General features: G+C 42.9%; 1 protein-coding gene across 3 annotated transcripts in view; it reads left to right on the top strand.

The window, feature by feature from the left end:
* The window catches only part of HOMER2 (homer scaffold protein 2), a 304233-nt gene that overhangs the window by 156436 nt on the left and 126439 nt on the right, over positions 1-21358 (top strand). For all 3 annotated transcript variants that reach the window (XM_040342588.1, XM_040342589.1, XM_040342590.1), the window contains one exon: positions 12013-12105. In XM_040342588.1, coding sequence (XP_040198522.1) covers positions 12013-12105 — 93 coding nt within the window. The remainder of the gene's footprint in view (positions 1-12012; positions 12106-21358) is intronic.

Genomic DNA, 21358 nt, shown 5'->3' with positions numbered 1-21358 from the left:
GTTCCTCTCCAAGCCGTTCCTCTCCAAGCCGTTCCTCTCCAAGCCGTTCCTCTCCAAGCCGTTCCTCTCCAAGCCGTTCCTCTCCAAGCCGTTCCTCTCCAAGCCGTTCCTCTCCAAGCCGTTCCTCTCCAAGCCGTTCCTCTCCAAGCCGTTCCTCTCCAAGCCGTTGCTCTCCAGGCCGTTCCTCTCCAAGTCGTTCCCCTTACACAGCTTCAGGCATGGGCCCCCTGGAGCTGAGAACCAGGGAGGGGTGGGGCTGCTGCGAATTCGAATTGAGAAGGGTGCCGCCACTCATTAAAAAAATTGAGAATCGGGGGGGGGGGGGGGGGGGGTGCCGCGGATTCATAAGGCGGAGGGGGGGCCCTGGGGACCTCTGGGTCCCTTATAAAAAAATAAAAAAAAATGTTAATTTAGATTTTATATAAAAAAAGGGGGGTTTCCACCCCAGGCCCCTTACAAAAAAAAGGGGGTTGCCATCTGGGCCCCCTACAAAAAAATAAAAAGGGGGGGTTGCCATCCGGGCCCCTGGGGACCTCAGGGCCCCTTACAGGTGTACTGCATGTACCTCCCTGATGGTGGCCCTGCTCACCAAGTTCCTCTTTAACTTGGTGAATGTGGGTAAGTTGTGCTGACTTCCATCATTCAACAGCTTTGTTCTAAGGCAAGTTTAACATAATCTGCTAGTATATGATGCATACTAGCACATTATGACTACCTAGAACGATGCCCATTTAGGATATATTTACTATACCTATAGGTGTAACTTGCCTTAGAACGAAGCTGTTCCAGCGCTGTAATGTCAACGCTACAGCCGCTTCCATCTTCACCCGTCTTGCTTCCGGGTGCGCAGATTCCTGGCTCTGTGACTGGCTGGAGCCGCAATGACATCACTCCTGTGCATGCACGCTGGAGCTGCCGGTCACGGCACAGGGCTCAGAAGGAACGGCATGTGTGGTCATTCCTTCAGAGCGCATGCGCCAGTGATGTCACTGGCTGCATGTAATGTAAATATTTCCTAAACAAGCCGTTTAGGAGATATTTACACTACCTATAGGTAAGCTTTATTATAGGCTTGCCTATAGGTAAAAGTCAGGAAAGGAAATTGACTTCCTGTTTAACTTGGTGAATGTGGGGAAGTTGCGCTGACTTCCACCATCTAATTTATGTGCAAGCAAAAAATTTTTTTATTTATTGTCCTTGAACATGATTGGGTCTTTGCAACATAAATTTCAGTACGCTAAGGGAAAATTATCTTGCAAAGTGCATTTTCCTTGTAAAATGAATAGCCTATTTTACCTGTAGTAAATTAACTTCCTAGTAGTAGTGTAAACATTCACTTAAATTGAGAATTGTTATACGCTCAGAATGTCTGTGTTTGACTAGCAGGTACAGGCTGACATTTTCTATAATAATTTCCAGCTTGGTAATAATTGCTACAGGGCTGGAAGAAGCGCGGGTTAACCGGACTGCATCTCCTTATCTTCGTCTTCACCATGGCAACCACCGCATCATAGAAAACTAATAGTGGGTAAAGAAAACTAAACCCACTGCTTCCCATCCCTAAAAATAACTTAATTGTTTGTTTTAAGTACGTCTACACTCCGAGCTGATCTTGCATCATATACAGCTACGTGTCCAAGGAAGAATCGCAGCTTTACATTCATGGTTCCAAGACTCGAACCAAATGTAACAAAGTAAATGTTAACCATGTTGTGACAGCGTGGCTCTTATTTTCTTTACTTACAGCTGAAGTCAGTGTGCACCAAGTAGTACAGGCCAGGCCAAATTTTGGACCCTCTTATACTTCTGATAGATTAGATAGATATAGGTAGGTAGATAAGATAAGGTAGATAGACAGATGTGATGGGCAGGAAACACTATATTGTCAAAAGTATTGGGACGCCTGCCTTTACACACACATGAACATTAATGGCGTCTTAATCCGTAGGGTTCAATATTGAGTTGGCCCACCCTTTGCAGCTATAACAGCTTCAACTCTTTTATGAAGGCCGTCCATAAGGTTTAGGAGTGTGTCTATGGGAATGTTTGTGAGGTCAAACACTGATGTTGTAGGAGAAAGCCTGGCTCATAGTCTCCCCTCTAATTCATCCCAAAGGTGTTCTATCGCAGAGGTCATCAACCCCTGGGCCGCGGACCAATGCTGGGCCCTTTCTTCAGCCGGGCTATGGGTGTGGGCAGCCTGCATGAAAGAGGTGGGCGGCCGGCATTGGAGAGCTGAGCGGCTGGCATATGCGTGCTGGGTGGATGGAAGAAGCGGGCAGGGGGGGGAGAGATGACAGCTCCCTCCGACATTGAGATTGACAGAACACTGGCAGTGAGGGTGGAAGAGCAGAAGATATCATCTCTCACTGCTCATCCCGCGTCACCACTCTCCTGCCTTCATTCAGAACCCACCACTGCACAGTGGAACAAGAAGGGATCATCCCCAAACTGTTCCCACAAAGTTAGGAGCATGAAATTGTCCAAAATGTCTTGGTATGCTGACGCCTTAAGAGATCTCTTCACTGGAACTAAGGTGCCAACTCCTGAAAAACAACCCCGCACCATAATCTCCCTCCACCAAGTGATTTGAACCAGTGCACAAAGCAAGGTCCATAAAGACATGCATGAACAAGTTCGGGGTGGAGGAACTTGCCCGAAGCTCAACCCGATGGAACACCTTTGGGATGAATTGGAGAAGAGACTGCGAGCCAGGCCTTGTCGTCCAACATCGGTGCCTGAACTCACAAATTCACTTCTGGCTATATGGGCTTTTAGGTTCAAACTGAACTAGCTGTATCTTAAATTAAAATAGCTCTACTGGTAATACAACAATAGGCTATCAACAGTGGCAGAGTTGCCAAGGGGTCTCTGTGGATGGCCACTTTCCCGCACCCCCCCTAACCATTCAACTACTGGTAAAATAAAAACATTTGCTGTGTACTGATTGACAGCTTTATTGAAATGAGCAGTGTCAGTCTGTGTAACAGTGGGAGGGGTTCCAACACCTATCCGACCCACATCTAGTAACAAATGGACCCTTATACCCTGTACACACGATCGGTTCGTCTGAGGAAATGGTCCGATGGACCGTTTTTTCATCGGACGAACCGATCGTGTGTGGGCCCCATCTGTGGGGAAACCCATCGGTCAAAAATCCATGCATGCTCAGAATCAAGTCGACGCATGCTCGGAAGCATTGAACTTCATTTTTCTCTGCACGTCGTTGTGTTTTACGTCACTGCGTTGGACACGATCGGATTTTTAACTGATGGTGTGTAGACAAGACTGATGAAAGTCAGCTTCATCGGATATCTAATGAAAAAATCCATCGGTCCGTTTTCATTGGATGAACCGATCGTGTGTACGTGACATTAGGCTTCTTGTACACTAGAAGCCTCTAAACTTGAGGTTTAAAGGGTCACTAAAGGAAAAAAACTTTTTTTTTAGCTAAATAGCTTCCTTTACCTTACTGCAGTCCTGGTTTCATGTCCTCATTGTTCGTTTTTGCTCTGATGTTGCTGTAATTCTTCTCTGTTCTGGACACTTCCTGGTTGTCTGTTCCTGAAGACCACAGTACTGGGAGATTCTAGTTTCGTTTTCCAAACCATCACTTCTCTATGGCTCTATACAGCACAGAGGCAGGATAACATGCAAAAACAAAACGGAAACTACAGGTACATTATATGATTGATTTTTATCTATTTTTAATCATTTTTAAAAGGAATCAGTTAACTATTATGTCTCTACGCCCTGTAACCAGTCATTTGAGCAAAAACATTTTTTTCCTTTACAACTCCTTTACAAGCTTTTGACTTTTTTTTGCCAAAGCTCCTAAACTCAACTCTATAAAAGCTTGGCTTTAAGCAGAGTTTAGGAGCTGCTGTGGCTAGGTGAGGGTAAACCTTCTTTAACGCTTTGAACGCCGGCCGCGGGAAAACGCAAACCTGCTGCAAAAAAAGTGCTGTGGTTTCCCACGGCCGCTGTAAATGTCGGCCAACTGTACATGAAGCCTTCAGTCCTAGGCGGGCCCTTATGCATCTGCATAGTTTGCAGATATGTCCACCCCTGGCTATCAGTAAGTGCATACAATTAATCAAGTGTAACTATTGTATGTGTGCATTTAAGTAGCCGCGTGATGCCAGCAGCCCTAAACATTTTCAGCATTCAGCATATGTGCCTCGATCGCATGCAGAGGTGTATTTAGGTTTTGTGCTGCCCAAAGGCCTGCCTCTGGTATGACATGCACCCGGTCTGGCCAATCACCGGCCATTTAATGCGGGCGTCAGTCGCTCCCTCCCCCTGGCCAAGTACGCCCTATATATGTTGCTAGTGCCACGACACAGGCCGCCGCGCCGGGGGCTAAATTTATGAGGGAGCCGGAAGGCAGCCGCGAGAGCCGATTAAATAAAAGGACGGATCGGGGGTCTTTTTTTTTCGTGCGGGGGGGCGGCTTTGGTGCCCGTGCCGCCCCCCGCAAAGTGCCGCCCTAGGCCTTGTCGGCCTAAGCCAAGATGCATCCCTGATCACATGGTCATTACACAGCTCCTAAGAAGTTAAGATTGCAAACAACATCTTTCTTCAGGTTAAGGCTGCTGGTGAATGCAAATTGTGTAGCATGCATGCAATGTAGTTATCTGTTATCACAGTTTTTGTGGTTCTTGCATCCCAATCCCATATGCAATTAAGGTGTTTTATATTGCATTCCACATGTTTTTTGAAGCCCTTAAACAATAGTAAAACTCAAACTTTGTATTAAAGCAATGGTATACCAACACATGGGGCTAGATTCAGAAAGCCCGCCGTAACTTTGTGCGGGCATAGCGTATCTCGGATTCAGAAACTTAGTGAGGCAGGTTCTGTATTCAGAAAGAACCTGCGCCCTAAGTTACGGCGGCGTAGCGTATGTGGTCCAGCGTAAGCGCGCCTAATTCAAATTGTGAAGAGGTGGGCGTGTTTTATGTAAATAAAACATGACCCCGCGTAAATGACGTTTCTAACGAACGGCGCATGCGCCGTCCGTGAACGTATCCCAGTGCGCATGCTCCTAATCACGTCGCAAATAGTCAATGCTTTCGACGTGAACGTAATTTACGCAAAGCCCTATTCGCGAACGATTTACGTAAACGACGGAAAATTCTACGCTGTCCCGACGTCCATACTTAACATTGCGTACGCCTCATATAGCAGGGAGAACTTTACGCCGGAAAAAGCCTTACGTAAACGTCGTAAAAAAATCCGCCGGGCGCACGTACGTTTCTGAATCGGCGTATCTAGCTCATTTGCATATTATACGTGGAAATCAACGAAAGCGCCACCTAGCGGCCAGCGTAAATATGCACCCTAAGATACGACGGCATAGGAGACTTACGCCGGTCGTATCTTAGCAACATTTAAGCGTAGCTCAATTTGAGCGTATGCTTAAAGATATGACGGCGTGGATTCGGACTTACGACGGCGTATCTACTGATACGCCCATCGTAAGTGTTACTGAATCTAGCCCATGGAGTTTCATCTACAGTGTTAAAATGTAACTGTTCCAGAAGTAATTTTTTATTGATACAGCCAGTGTTTTTTGCTAATCAGCTTCTGTTACAGACCTAAACTTTTCTATTGAAAATGCTAAAAATTGATATAGCAACCTTCAAGATCTTTAGGACGCCTGTAGTTAAAATGTCATGCTTATCAAGGTTTTGCCTCCTGTTGATCTTCCTTTTCTGTTGCAGTGATTACAACCAATCAATAAGTGTCAGACTGAACAGATTCTGTTCAACAACTTGTAACTGAGGCTCCTGCGGATCATTTTTGCTTGTTGACGGCACTGGTGCCAATTCCCTATTCATTTCCTGAATGAGCTCCAGGATGTACTGTAATTCTTACCGGCAAACCAGAGCTAATTAAAGGATCTGCATTACTGTAATTAAATGGATGAAATATTTGATTATGTTTTTTTTTTTTTTTTTATAGATTTAGCCCAGTGTTGTTCAGTCTCCCAGAGTTAGCTTTCACCATATTTTATCGTGTTCGACCAGCCAGATTGTATACATTTTCTATTAACACTTTTAATGTACATACAAATTAGGAACATTCTTAAAGAATTCATAAACTCTTTAGAATCCTGTCTCCACAGAGCCAATGCAGCTGCAGGTGACAGATTTATGTACTTGTTGGAAATGGATACATGAATTTCGGGAGAGCACCACATGCGGAGGTGCCGGCCAAGTTTGAGTATCTACAAACTGCAGTTAATTCTCTTTTTTTTTTTGTGCAGCCATAGCACCACTTTGTAAAAAGAACTATCTGAATCTGTCAATTTTTTTGGTAAAGCTACTGAAATGAGCAACAGATTTTATTTTATTTTTTATCTGGTGCAGGCATTTTAAAGGGGCCATAGTGCCAGAAAAATGTCATAAGTGCGTTATTGAGTTCCCCCTTTTGTAAAGTTAGTTTTAGACCGTGTATGATAGTCACGCTACAAAAAAAATGTCACCAACATTGCCATATACCTGCTGCTTTTATCCCGTAACTTTTTTTTTTTTATTACGTTTTTTTTTTAAAGCTCATCGAACGTTTTTCAAGGTTTACACAGAGTGAGCAAAATGAAAAGAAGCAATCTTCAACAAATGAAATTGGCATGTGGAAGGAGACATCATATGCATTTTTCACACATCTGTTGCAAAATTATAATGACCAATATTAGACAATTGGTGAAAACTCAAATTTATAGAGTTTGGTAATCTAGTGTATACCAGTCTAGCCTCAAACAAAGAACTGCCCAGAAAGAAGGGAGGGTCTGGTATGCGAAAGAAGAAAAAGCATATACAGAAAGAAAAGAGGAGGAGAGCGAAAAGTAAGACGAAGGAGGTAAATGGGGAATCCCAGACTGGCCAAGGGTTCCAGTACTGTCTGTGTGCCACCTACGGGGTCAAATATCACACAAAGGACCTCGGTGTGTCAGAGCCTGTGAACTCAATCCAGGCACACCAAAGTTCTTCCAATCTTTAGGGTACCTTTCCTGTAGGCTCACAGTAAGCTCCTCTAAAATCATATGGTTAGGTCCGACCACCCATTTCCCAATATAAGGCACAATAGATGAATTCCAATGTCTTGTTCTTTCTCGTGGTGCAGAAAGAAGGAAACGGAGTAAGCACTTTTTGGCAGATATCAAAGCCTAGGAGGACAGGAAGCAGAGCCTCTTCTAGTAATTTTAGGTAGGTGTTACCCATGGTATGAAAGCACAGATGAAAAATAGCTTTCCAAATTGGCTTAATCAGAGCGCAAGACCACCATCATAGTGGATCATAGTACCCATGTCGCACCAACAGTGGTCTGGGAGTAATGGCAACATCTTGTGTAGCCCAGCAGAGCATCTATGCCACCTAAATAATTTGTAATTTCTCTTTTGCGTTTGGGTGGATAGGCTTGATTTAAACGTTAAATAGAATGTTTTTTTTTTTTTTTTTTTATACAGTCTTTATCGAGGAGCGAGTGGCCCAGTTATTTTCCCAGTCCCTGATGAAGTATGGGTAATGGGGAAACGCATGTGAGACAATTATATTATAAATGGTGGATATCGTGTGGGGACTGTCAGGTGGACTCAAAGGGAATTGGGTCTTTATGCAGCAGTCCACATGCAGAGAGGTGTGTATAAAATAGCTTGAGCTGGAATTAGTGGAGCCACCTACCAAGGTGTATGGAATCTGGAGGGCTCAAGTTGCTTAATGACTTTAGACCTGTGGTACAAAGGGCCTGCTTAAATCGGAGAGGGTGCCATAGATGACCACTGTAGGAAGTGCGAGGTTTGAAGGACTGAGGAAACTTCAGGGTTGGACATAATTGGCGTCAGTGGGTCTGGTACTGTGGAGAGGGTACACTACTTCACTACAGAATCCCATGCTTTCAGTAGGGAGTTCATCAGAAAGCATCTGCCCAGGCAGATGGTAAAAGTGCCTGATTCAGGGGAGAGAAGCTAGCAGGACGTTGGACAAATGTTCAATGGAAACACATATTTTCAAAGGGTGATGGAAAAATCAATCTATTGATCCAACACCCTTTGATGGAGTGCCTTATGTAATAGACCTTCCCCACTGTCCGATTTACGCTCAACTAGAATATTGTAGCGCAAATGAGCCGACAATCTAGGCCAGAGATGGCGAAGGAAGGGAAGCGAAAGAAAATGTGGAAGAGTGATAGGGAATGTCCGGTATACAGTGGGTATAGAAAGGACTCAACCTTACCCTTTGAAATCATGTTTTTTGCAGCCTGAAATAAAGATACACAGTAACTGCAGTTAATTGTAGTAAGAGTACACTATTGACCAATAATTTCCCTGAAGCATGAGCCATTTCTGGACACAGAGGGAAAATGTGCAGTGTTGTATATTGCAGTGGTTCTCAACCTCCGTCCTCAAGTACCCCCAACGGGCCAGGTTTTGGGAACTTCCCTTAGATATAATCGCTCTTATCCATACCATGTCATTAATATTGATTTAAAGCAGCTTTGCAAAGTAAAGGAAAACATGGCCCGTTGGGGGTACTTGAGGATTGAGGTTGAGAGCCACTGGTATATGGGACCGGCAGTACCAAAGAAGAAATGCTGCACCCCTATCAAGCAGTGCCCAGTTAATTTTCTTTGCATAATTGATAATCATGTATTTTGCTGATAAAATATGCTATAGCTATTACTTGAAGTCCAGGGTTTTAGTATATTTTCACTCCATTGAACATGCTGGGGCATTCATGAAATGCCAGTCTCCATTTTACATGTGGACAGAGCTTAGTGTAACCCTAAATACATTTAAAAACAGAACTTGTCAACATTGACTATTTTTAATCATTCTGCTACCAGCATTAATAAATAGGAAAGTATATTATATCTGCTTTCATTTTTTATTTTTGTAACATTTCTTCAGTTACTTCCTGGTTTCCTGGACTAGACAAATGATGTCATACATCCCAGGAGTCCTCAGAAGGGGAGGACTCTTCTTCCTGCATTCCTGAGCTAAGGGCAAATGGATTCCAGGAAGTAATTTCTCAGCAAAATAATGCATGGAAACTTGGATTGATGTGTGCGTTTGCTTTGATCGGCTGCAAGAAGTGGGGAGGGAGTGCAGTTCAAACCTCATAACTAGGTTTAGAATGCGTCTTGCAACATGTACTACATGTTCTCTATTCAATAGGGGACAAAACTGTAAAAAAAAAAAAAAAAAAAATGATCTTCTTTGAGACTCAAATTCACAAAAATAGATTTGCAGTCAAATAAACTTTGTACTAACAGCCTCTGTTTTCCTCATCTTACCTCCGTTTTTGTTACAACAGCTGTAGATGGCTTCTACAATATGAGCTCTGCAGTTTAAAAGGCACCAAATGTAGACCAAGTTGATTCTGTAATGTAACAGACCTGGTCAGACACGCCCCAATCCCTCTCTCGGCAAGAGGGGTGTGGCTGTTACTCAGCTATACCAGTACAGAGCACTGCAGTCTGAGGGCTGGAAGCTACATGTTCACTGAGAGAACAAAGTATTTTGAGGCATTTCCTACCAAAATTAGAAACACATGATAAAATGCAGGGGTACAGAACTATAAAGTTGGTTTTAATGGTTCAGCTCTGATATGTAAAAAAAAAAAGGGGGGAAGCTAAGGGATGGGCCATCTCATATTCCCCACAGAGACCCCACTTGTTTGGCTTGCTTATTTCCACCTCACACTAGGAGTGCCTTACAGTTCCATTGTTGCCATCGCTGAACTGTCCAAAACAGCTCCCGGCAATGATGTCCCCGGGTGACTCATAATTTTCAGCGTTCTACTATCCTTCACCCTACCCTTGTCCATGTTGGTACATATCGGATATTATAGTTTTTTTAATGACTGATATAGCACGCGCTTGCTCCTAATGAGTGGCTTAAAGCCACGAAATGCGTAGAGCTACTGTCATGGTCTTACCTCTCTGCAGGCTTCTTTCATCTGACATGTGCTGGCAGCCATATTGGTTCCTGGGCTTCTTATAACTTACCACACCCTGCGGCTCCTCCTTCCCACTGGGAGGAGCTGGATGCCTTGCATATATATAGGAGGTCTGTTGCTTCATTTCCCTGCTTGGTCCTCTTGTATACACATGCTCCTGAGATTGTGCTGCTGCTTTTGGTTACCGACCCGGCTTCCACGGACTATCCTTCTGGCTCCCGATCCATGGCTTCGTTTGGACTATCCTTCTGGCTCCTGATCCCTGGCTCCGGTGGAAGACTCTGCTTACTGTTTGATCATCCGTTTGGACTTTAACCTTGCTGTTTGGTTTTTAATAAAGCCTTCATTTCATTTATCTGTTGTTGTACGTCTGATTCATGCTTCCGTGACAGCTACCAGATGCTGTTTATTTATTTTTTAGACTCTTATGTTACGTCATTCTCATATTCACAGGATTAGTGAGGCCATAGGTCATGCTGGCATTACTCTGCAACATATATATGTGTACATTTATGACATTTTGGGCAACTGTGGAATTTTATAATGCGTACAGTACAGACCAAAAGTTTGGACACACCTTCTCATTCAAAGAGTTTTCTTTATTTTCATGACTCTGAAAATTGTAGGTTCACACTGAAGGCATCAAAACTATGAATTAACACATGTGGAATTATACATAACAAAAAAGTGTGCTGAAAATAGATTTCATATTCTAGGTTCTTCAAAGTAGCCACCTTTTGCAGCAGACACATCTCTAGAACTGGTAAGAGGAGACTGTGTGAATCAGGCCTTCATGGTAGAATATCTGCTAGGAAACCACTGCTAAAGAAAGGCAACAAGCAGACGAGACTTGTTTTGGGCTAAAGAACACAAGGAATGGACATTAGACCAGTGGAAATATGTGCTTTGGTCTGATGAGTCCAAACTTGAGATCTTTGGTTCCAACCCCCGTGTCCTTGTGCGACGCAGAAAAGGTGAACGGATGGACTCTACATGCCTGGTTTCCACTGTGAAGCATGGAGGAGGAGGTGTGATGGTGTGATGGTGCTTTGCTGGTGACGCTGTTGGGGATTTATTCAAAATTGAAGGCATACTGAACCAGCATGGCTACCACAGCATCTTGAAGCAGCATGTTATTCCATCTGGTTTGCGTTTAGTTGGACCATCATTTATTTTTCAACAGGACAATGACCCCAAACACACCTCCAGGCTGTGTAAGGGCTATTTGACCAAGAAGGAGAGTGATGGGGTGCTGCACCAGGTGACTACCTCTTGAAGCTCATCAAGAGAATGCCAAGAGTGTGCCAAGCAGTAATCAAAGCAAAAGGTGGCTACTTTGAAGAACCTAGAATATGAAATATATTTTCAGTTGTTTCACCCTTTTTTGTTATGTATAATTCCACATGTGTTAATTCATAGTTTTGAAGCCTTCAGTGTGAATCTACAATTTTCATAGTCATGAAAATGCAGAAAACTCTTTGAATGAGAAGGTGTGTCCAAACTTTTGGTCTGTACTGTATGTCATGTGATACCAATGTTGTTATTATTATGCTTAACCGTTTTCAATCGATGCCAGTAGTATATGTATATGAATCAATAACTATTTTATATGTTCACCAATTTGTAATTGCAACCTTGTGCTTCAGGTAAAGTCCCACCCCCTCGCGCCCCCCCCCCTTTAATTGCATTCACTCAAAGTCCCAAGCCCCTCCTATATGTAATATAAAGTTCTGATATATGGATATTATGTGGTGCAGAGCTGCACTAAACTGCTTTGATATGCACATAAATGTGGCTATACAGTATTGGTAGGTTCTGTTTTATAGTAATCAGACTTCTAAAATGGCAGTGAATTAACACTTCCTCATATCGACTAAATCACAAAACTGGTAAAAAAAAAGTCTTTGTGTACAGTTATATTGTTTTCCAACCCATTTCCTTTATGGAAACGCCCCACTTTATATGCATTGGTCACTTTTTTCCTGGTACCTAAAAAAAAAAAAGGTTTCAGCAACGAAACCGTAACCCGTTCTATTTTTTTTCTTCGCAGTTTGCAGACAAGTTTCAGGAAGTTAAAGAAGCTGCAAGGTTAGCAAGAGACCGATCACAAGAAAAAATGGAAACTTCCAGCAACCACTCTCAGGTAGGTTCTTGCACATTTTGAAGAATGCCCGTTGGGATTTAGGATTTACTGAAGCTTGATTATAAAATGCTTCATAAGCTTTCAGTCCGATTTATCTTTTTCTGTGCTACATGCATAGAGTGGTTTCCCCCATGGGGATGTCCTTAAAGTTATTGTAAAGGCAGAAGGTTTTCTTTTATGTTAATGCATTCTATGCATAAAGATACTTGATGTGATTGTAGCCTTATACTAAATTTTCTCATGCATAAAGATAAAAAGCCTTCTGTGTGCAGCAGCCCCCCTAATATTTACCTTAGCCCCATCTTGATCAAGCGATATTGTAGGGGTGTATGGGCTGCCAGGGACTCCCCTCCACATTGGCTGAGACGGCAGTGCAGCACCGTTGCCTCCGCTGCTGTCAATCAAAGTCAGTCAGCCAATGAGGAGAGAAAGGAGCGGGGCCGGGTCACGGCTCCTAGTCTGAATGAACACCAAGGAGCTGTGGCTCGGCTCGGGTGCCCTCCTAGCAAGCTCCTTGCTGTGGGGGCACTCAACAGGAGGGTGGGGCCAGAAATGCCAGCAGGGGACCCGAGAAGGAGGATCCAGGCTGCTCTGTGCAAAACCACTGCACAGGGCAGGTAAGTATAATAATAATTTTTACGATAAAAGAAAAAAACGAGACTTTAGTTTCACTTTTTAAAATGGATCTTTAGTCAGAAAATTAAGTCCTAGATCGCTTCAGGCTAAAGAAACGGGAACAATGCTGAAGGCAATTTACAGCACACACTCGTTGGTAGCATAATTATAAGTGTAGAATGTAGGTTTCTTGCTAAAGAACATAATTGTTTATCAAGTTGTTATGGGTAAAGTTCCACTTTGGGGTTCATCAAATACAATAGAACAGTGGTCGCCAACCTTTCGGACCTCACGGACTACTAAACTCACAATTTTGTATCCCGCGGACCACTAACATGAATTTAACATGCCATATACACACAATGCTTCAGCTCTTTGCCCTCCTCCCCTTGGATCACCATGCTGCCCTTCGAAAGAAACTTGCTTAGTTCCCCCATCACACCCAGTGTTAATGCAGGAATTCCTCCTGCCAGGTCATTGCCCCCTTCCGTTAGGGTGGTGGATGAACCCCCCCTCTGGCTGGGAAAAGACCAGTAGAAATCCGATCGATCAACATTCAGCCTGCCCAATAATGGTTTGAATCTTTGAACTGGCTGGCCTTACACAGACTCGCCATTAGATCTTGCCTCCTTTTCCAGCCATGAGCTTGCGCTCTCTGCTCCCTACCATGTTCTGTGATCAGCACTGCTGTTTGATGTCCTCTCCTCCTTCACCTCCCACTTTCTGCACTACTCCCAGCGCCTCCCATGGAACTACAGAGAACTACAGACCACTGGTTGGTGACTGCTGCAGTAGAACATAAGCAAAAGTCTGGCCCCCCATACTAGTCATTCCACCTGAGTTTAGATGCACACCAACGTCTTTGTTGGAGGACAATTCGCCCCCCAGACCATAGAAGAGAGGAGTATGCTGGCTGCCAGGGGGGTGGCTAAGTAAAACTGTTTTTTTTAAGTTGCTAGACCTAAACAAGCATTTATACTTTGCAGTATAGGAGCAGCCCCACTCCAATAGAGGATTTTTACTTTTCCCAAATAATTTTTGGGGACATTTATTACAACCGAAAGTAAAAAATATAGCATTTTTTTCAAAATTGACGCTTTATTTTTGTTTATAGTGCAAAAAATAAAAGCCGCAGAGGTGATCAAATACCACCAAAAGAAAGCTCTATTTGTGGGAAAAAAAGGACATTGATTTTGTTTGGGAGCCATGTCGCATGACCGCGCAATTGTCAGTTAAAGCGATGCAGTGCCGAATCGCAAAAAGTGGCCTGGTCTTTGGCCAGCAAAATGGTCCGGGGCTTAAGTGGTTAACAAATACTTATTAAAAACCCATAGTAGGTAAAAGGAGTAATTCTTTTCATTTTTTAAACTGCACAATAAAAGTTTTGGACTGACTGGTTGCTATAGGGGCCACCAGTTTTCCTGTGCCGTTATGGATGAGACAACTTGTAAGGCCGCGACATACGCTTTGGAGAACTGGAGTAGAGTTGCCACCTCATCCCTTTAAAAAGGAACACATATGAATTACACAGGTTCTGAGGTTAATTTAATGCAGGTAAGGCACCAAATGAGTCTAATTACCACCTTAATTAGCCACAGAACCTGTGTAATTAATATGTGTTCCTTTTTAAAGGGATGAGGTGGCAACCCTAAACTGGAGACATAAACAAGTCTGTTTCAGTCACAAGCTGTTGAAGTCACTTCAAGCATTTCCATAGATTTTCAATAAAACCTCCAGTCCGTGCCTAATTGCTGTTGTTATTGCTTAACCCCAGGGCAGAATCAGCGTGAGTGTATTTATAAAACCGTATGTGTGCACAGGCCTTTTGCTCGCAGAATGACCCCTGCAGCTCCGGTAATTCTACAGATTAAACATTAGCAGTGCAGCACTGGGCTGGTTTCCGGATCTTAATGCAAGCCATGTACAGAGGGTTTTACGAGAAGACTTGTAATATTGGCCCATAGATGTTAAAACTGGAAATCCAAACAAAGTTACCAAACAAATGGTGTTGACTTGCAGGTATCGTACCATGTTTTCAGGTGTTGCTATAGCAACCAAAAGTGAAGGCAGGAGTAAAATTTGGTCACAGACTAAAATCGCATTCTGTTATCTCTACAGCACATCCTAGTTCTTAATGCCTTTTTGTTTTTGTTTTTTTTTGGGAGCATTTCTGCATCTGTTTTTTTCCGTAATGGCATATGAAGACTTCACAGCGGCCTCCATTAGGTTTCGCTTGTTTGTCGTGTTCATGAGATACAGGTTATGAGAATGCATCCCTACTGCTGACTGTGACCTTATATTCCAAATAGTCTACTTTCTTTCCCTCTACATTTTTTCGTTCTAAAAAATGATGTGCTTTTTTTTGTTTTATCAATAGCAGCTAGTCATTAAGAATAATAATAATAATAATAATAATAATAATAATAGAATATAAAATAAAGAAAAAAAATTAAGAACATTTTTAAATGAAGATAAAAATGTACACAAATACTACGTGAAAGCCAACCCTACGAAATATATATATATATATATATATATATATATATATATATATATATATATATATATATATATATATATATATATATATATATATATTCTAGAAAATCTATAAAGGTTTGTTGCTATAGTAATTGATAATAGAAGCTAGTCATTAAGAATTATAACATATGACTATAAAATAAGGAAAAAATTAAAATGAAGATAAAAAATTGTTTGCTTTTCACCTCCCAGAGCATTGGGAGCTTTTTACAGATACAAATCTTTCTGTTTATATGAAGAAGTTAAATACTCAGAGATTGTTAATCTGGTCAAACAATAAGTATATGTACTCTCACCAGCTACTTTATTATTGGGTACACCTTGCAAGGTACCGTGTAGGTACCCCCCTTTTGCCCTTCAGAACTGCCTATTCTTCATGGCATAGATTCACAAGGTGTTGGAAACATTCCTCAGAGATTTTGGTCCATATTGACATGATAGCATACGCAGTTGCTGAAAATTTGTTGGCTGCACAGACATAATTCGAATCTCGCGTTTCCACCACATCCCAAATGCGCTCATTGGATTGAGATCTTGTGACTGTAAAGGCCATTGGAGTACAGTGACCTCATTGTCATGTTCAAGAAACCAGTGGTAAGATGATTTGAGCTTTGTGACATGGTGCATTATCCTGCTGGAATGAGCCATCAGAAGATGAAGACACTAGTCATAAAGGGATTGGACTTGAGTCAGCAACAATACTCAGGTAGGCTGTGAGCTTAAACCATGTTCAAATGGTACCAAGGGGCCTAAAGTATATCAAGATAATATCCCTTACACCACCACCACCAGCCTTAACCGTTGATACAAGGCAAGATGGATCCATGCTTTTTATGTTTACGCCAAATTCTGACCCTACCATCTGAATGTCCCAGCTGAAAATGAACACTCATCAGACCAGGCAATGTTTTTCCAATCTTCTATTGTCCAGTTTGGTGAGCCTGTGCGAAATGTAGCCTCAGTTTCTGTCGTTGCGGGAAAGTCAGGGAATGCCGTGAATGCACACTGAACTGCATATGTGCAGCTAAGTGTGCATTAAAAAGGATACTGTGAGCAGACAGGTAAGTGATTTTTAACTTTTTTTTTTTGCAGAAAAGACATAGGATGTCTCTTCTGCAATAAAGAGCTGCCAGCTCACTGTATTTTTATTAATTAAAGGATAAGTTGCGTGTCTGAAAAATACTAAATGCACACTTTTTGCAGCTGTCTGCCCATTCCTCGCATGGTTAGGCAGTTACTGAATAACAGGAATAATTAATGAACTACTAGAGCGCTAATCAGCGCCCTGGTAGCTCATTGAGAACTACAAGTCGGCAGTCACAAAAGATGTTGGTACATGTAGTTCATTCACAGAACTCTGTGAATGAATGACGCGGCCTGTTGGGTGGAGCCCCGTTGGGCCACGTTCTTTTCAAATTGTGACAGCGAGTGCGGGGAGAATATCCCTGCGCTGCTGTCACAATTAGAAGGGCGATCGGGGAGAGGCTGCAGGAGCAGGAATCTAAAAACAGGTGGAACATGTAACATGTTCCCAAAGGTGAGCTTATCCATTAAAGTGAAGTAAAGGCAAAACCTACCTAACTCTAAACCTACTGGACCTCAATCAAGAGAACCGACTGCAAACACTAAATTTATTCTCGCTGTAGAAGCGGCGCTTAAGGAGGGACATGATGCCAGTCTACACATATTTCAATGGGGATCCCAGCATAGGAAAAAAACGATTTAGTCTCAGAGAGTGTATGAGGACACGGGGGCACACATTGAAACTGGAGGAGAAGCAGTTTAACCTTAGACTGCGTAAGGGGTTCTTCACTGTCAGGGCAATAAGGATGTGGAACTCTCTCCCACATTTGGTGGTGGCTTCCGGGAGTATTTTTAAAAGACTCTTGGATGTACATCTTAAAAAAAACACAACATAAGGGGATATGGGAAATTATTAGACACTGATACATGTACACCTACACAGGTTGAACTGGATGGACTATTTGCCCCACTCCTGAAACAAAATTGAGTCGGGCTGAGCACTGCCCAGCCATTCAAACAAAAGTTTTGTATTATTTGAATGAGTACAAACCTTCCTTTGATTGGCTGTGAAAAAGAGGTGGGCGGATGATGTCACAATTTCTGCTTCAAAAATTAGGATACAAACATTTAACCTGTTGGTTTTGAAGTACCCTCCAGTCTCAGTCAAGTTTTCAATTGGCTTCTTCAACTCACGGATGTTAGTCTAAATCGGTAGCGGCCGATCCATTAGGGGCGCATGGGTGCCACCCCCCATCCATGCGTGTGCCCCCCTAATCTACATGCAGGGTGCCGGGCGGATAAATTCCAATATTTTTTTTTTTTTTGTTTTGTTTTTTGGAAACACGTGATTAGAGCCAGAAGCTTTAATAGACTTCAAAAAGGGTGGGCTTGGAGCACTGCGCCCACCCAGTTGTGAGACAATAGTGAATGAATATTTGCTATTGTCACACTGATCCTCATGGCCAATCAGGAAGTGGGTCCCGTTGCCCAATTGGCTGAAAGGACAGGTGATCCTATCGGACCTCTAGGAGGAGAAGCACGACAGAAGACACAATGAAAGCTGCCGCCCGTAAGAGCGCTGCCTGCCCACGTCCTAGATGGGGGGTAAGTGCGGGACTGGATTACAGAAATGACTGCCCTGCCCCCCCCCCCCCCCCCAAAAAGAAAAACGCCAGCCGCCACACTGGTCTGGAGAAGACTTGACTCTATGGCACCGTTTAAGAACATAAAATAAAAAAGACAAATATTTCCCGTAATAGGAATCTAGCAGGCTTCCTTCCAGATCTGAAAACATTAATGAACATCCCTCCCAGTTCATTTATTCAATGCAGCTAGAGCCTGTGTATCTGGTTTGTGGACGCAGAATTGCATTCTCCGGGAACGGTGGGCGGATGACGTCATGATCTCCACCTCAGCCATTTGGAAGAAGCCACTGGTCCAACTTTGAACCAATGTAAGTTTGCATATTTCATACCTGAGAGGCTGCTGTGGAAATTTCCTGTAGGAGTGGGCACTACTAAGTGATGGCAGTGATTGTCCAGGTTCTGTGCTGAGCATCTTCCCATCCACACACTGACCACAGAGTTGTTCGATCGACACTGCTGCCAGTAATAGAACACCTTGTTTTTTTTTGTTTTTTTTCAATGATTACAAGACGTTCTTTGGACGAGGTGGAGATTAGGACATCATCACCCTTCCTTTCCTCCTAATCTAATCAGAGAGTGCTTAGTATTCAGTGGAAAATACAGGGCATTTCTATGTATGGTGGAGGGGCTAAGTAAGCGACCCCCTGTGGTCCGTACAGCCTTGGGCAATGGGATGCAATTTAGTTTTTTGCAAATGGGTTTGGTTGCTGTAGATTTCCGCAAGGCATTTTTCTTTACATCCTACTGGCAGATATTGCCTTTTAGCACTTCCTTTCCTTTAGGAAGAGAATTTGAAACGTTAGGCAGCATTTTCATGGTTTTACTGTATGCATATTTATGCTGAATACCCATCATTAAATGTATGTAGTCCTCATGATGTTTTGCTTAAATGTTTTATACCCCGTGGCAAGGCTTCCTTTCATGTAATTATCTGTACGCCAGCTCCTGAATCAGACGGCATGTGTTGTAGATCATTGCTGCTCGTGCGTTGAGAAGAATATTTCTTATGAAAATGATTCTCTAAAGCCCAGGACTGTTATTATTGAAATGTCCCTGCTGATAAATGAGATGTTTGTCAAAAACGATGACAACCCGCATTGTGCTCGTCACAAGTCTCTCGTATTGATATGCTGTTGGTGAAATAGAATAGAACAATTCTCACTTCTCGGCTTCCAGCAAATATGTTCATAAGCTCCAAGTCATTATCTGCTTGTCTGGAAGCTTTTGTAAGACCTCTGTAAGGGAAATGGTAATAGATTCAAGCACTTTATTATGAATGTATTGGCAAACTGGAAGAAAAGATTGTTTTTATTATCAAGGCCAATGACAAAATAGGAAACTGCTGGCAATAATGACACTTGGTAATTTTTTTAAACAAAATTCTATTTTGTTACAATTTTTATTTATTGAATAAAGTAATGTCAATATCTTTTTTTTTTTTTTTTGTCAAATATTTACTATCCTCTCCAAACTGGCTGAATTGCTGATAACTGTAGTTCTGCAAACAATGAGAGGAACTGAACAGGACAGATCTGGTTAAATTGGACAGCCCTTTCCCCACACCCCCATAGGTAAAAATGTTCACTGAAAAAAAAAAAATGATAGAAAAAAATAACATAAGAAAAAAATAACATAAGATAAATATTATCTTGTACCTGGCTTCTCCCCACTTCCTGTAGACATCAGTAATATCACTGGTCCTCACTGCAGGGTCACGGGAAAGCAGAGGATCTAATTTTTTTGAGATGCACTGTGCAGAAGTACTGTACATTCTTGAGGAATTTGAGACCTTCAGCTTTCCCAGGATCCAGCAGGAAGGTTTAGTACCGCCATCCTTAACCAGGGTTACTCCCAGACGTTACTCAGGAATCCTTAAGCTGTAGCAGATAGAACTCCCACTAGATGCCTATATAGTTCTGGGGCCAATGCCACGTGGCCAAGCCAGCAATACAGTGGGCATAGAAAAAAATCCCCCTCCCCCCGTAAAATCAAATTGTGTTGCTTTGCAGCCTGAAATGAAGACACACAGTTTTTGTTTTATTCAACTGTATTGACTATAACATCCTAGTGAAAGATATAACACCAACATGTCCGGAAAAAAAAATCAAAAACAGAATCAGAGTTGGAATAAGGACCACCCCCTCATAAAAATGACTTTCTTTATCGTTACATCACGGGACACAGAGCGGCATTCATTACTATATGGGTTATATGGAGTACCTTCAGGTGATGGACACTGGCAATCTCAAACAGGAAATGCCCCTCCCTATATAACCCCCTCCCATAGGAGGAGTACCTCAGTTTTTACGCCAGTGTCTTAGATGGTAGTGGGAGACCCTTGGACTCTTCCTCTACGGCCAGACCTGCTATCGCAAGGTCCGATCCTCCACCCTGCCTTACGGCATCTAAATTTGACGGCCTGGAAGCTGAATCCCTGATTCTCAGGGGTAGAGGTCTGTCTCAGAAAGTAATCTCTACCCTAATCAGAGCCAGGAAACCGGTCTCTAGGGTGATTTATCACAGGGTCTGGAAGGCCTATGTAGGCTGGTGTGAGTCCAAGCTATGGCTTCCTCGCAAGTTCACCATCGATAGAGTTTTAAGTTTTCTCCAGCTAGGAGTGGATAAGGGATTGGCATTAAGCACAATCAAGGGACAGATTTCAGCTCTGTCAGTGTGGTTTCAGCGGCCGCTGGCCACCCACTCGCTGGTTAAGACCTTCCTTTAAGGGGTCTTACGTATTAAACCTCCAGTTAAATCCCCGCTTTGTCCGTGGGATTTAAATCTTGTTCTGTCAAGTTTACAGAAACAACCGTTTGAGCCGTTGGCTGAAATTCCTTTGGTTTTACTGACAAGGAAGTTAGTATTTTTGGTCGCCATAGTTTCCGCAAGAAGAGTATCGGAACTGGCGGCCTTATCCTGTAAGGAACCATATCTTATTTTTCATAAGGACAAGGTCGTTCTCCGCCCTCATCCTTCCTTCCTACCGAAGGTTATATCCAGTTTTCATTTGAACCAGGATTTGGTATTACCATCCTTCTTCCCTAAACCTACTTCCAGAAAGGAAGGGTTGCTGCATACCTTGGATATTGTCAGGGCCATGAAGGCCTATCTTAAAGCTACAAAGAAGATCCGGAAAACAGATGTGCTGTTCATTTTACCGGATGGGCCCAAGAAGAGGCAGGCAGCTGCAAAGTCCACCATTTCTAGGTGGATTAAGCAATTAATCACTCAGGCCTACGGCTTGAAAGGGTTGCCTCCTCCAGTATCAGTAAAGGCTCATTCTACTAGGGCCATGGGCGCCTCCTGGGCAGCACACCACCAGATCTCGATGGCTCAAGTTTGCAAGGCGGCAACCTGGTCTTCTGTCCACACGTTTACAAAATTCTACCAGTTGGACGTAAGAAGGAATTCTGATACAGCCTTTGGGC

This window comes from Rana temporaria, chromosome 3, assembly GCF_905171775.1.
Source record: "Rana temporaria chromosome 3, aRanTem1.1, whole genome shotgun sequence".
Lineage (NCBI taxonomy): Eukaryota > Metazoa > Chordata > Amphibia > Anura > Ranidae > Rana > Rana temporaria.
This window is presented reverse-complemented; position numbering and strand designations above follow the sequence as displayed.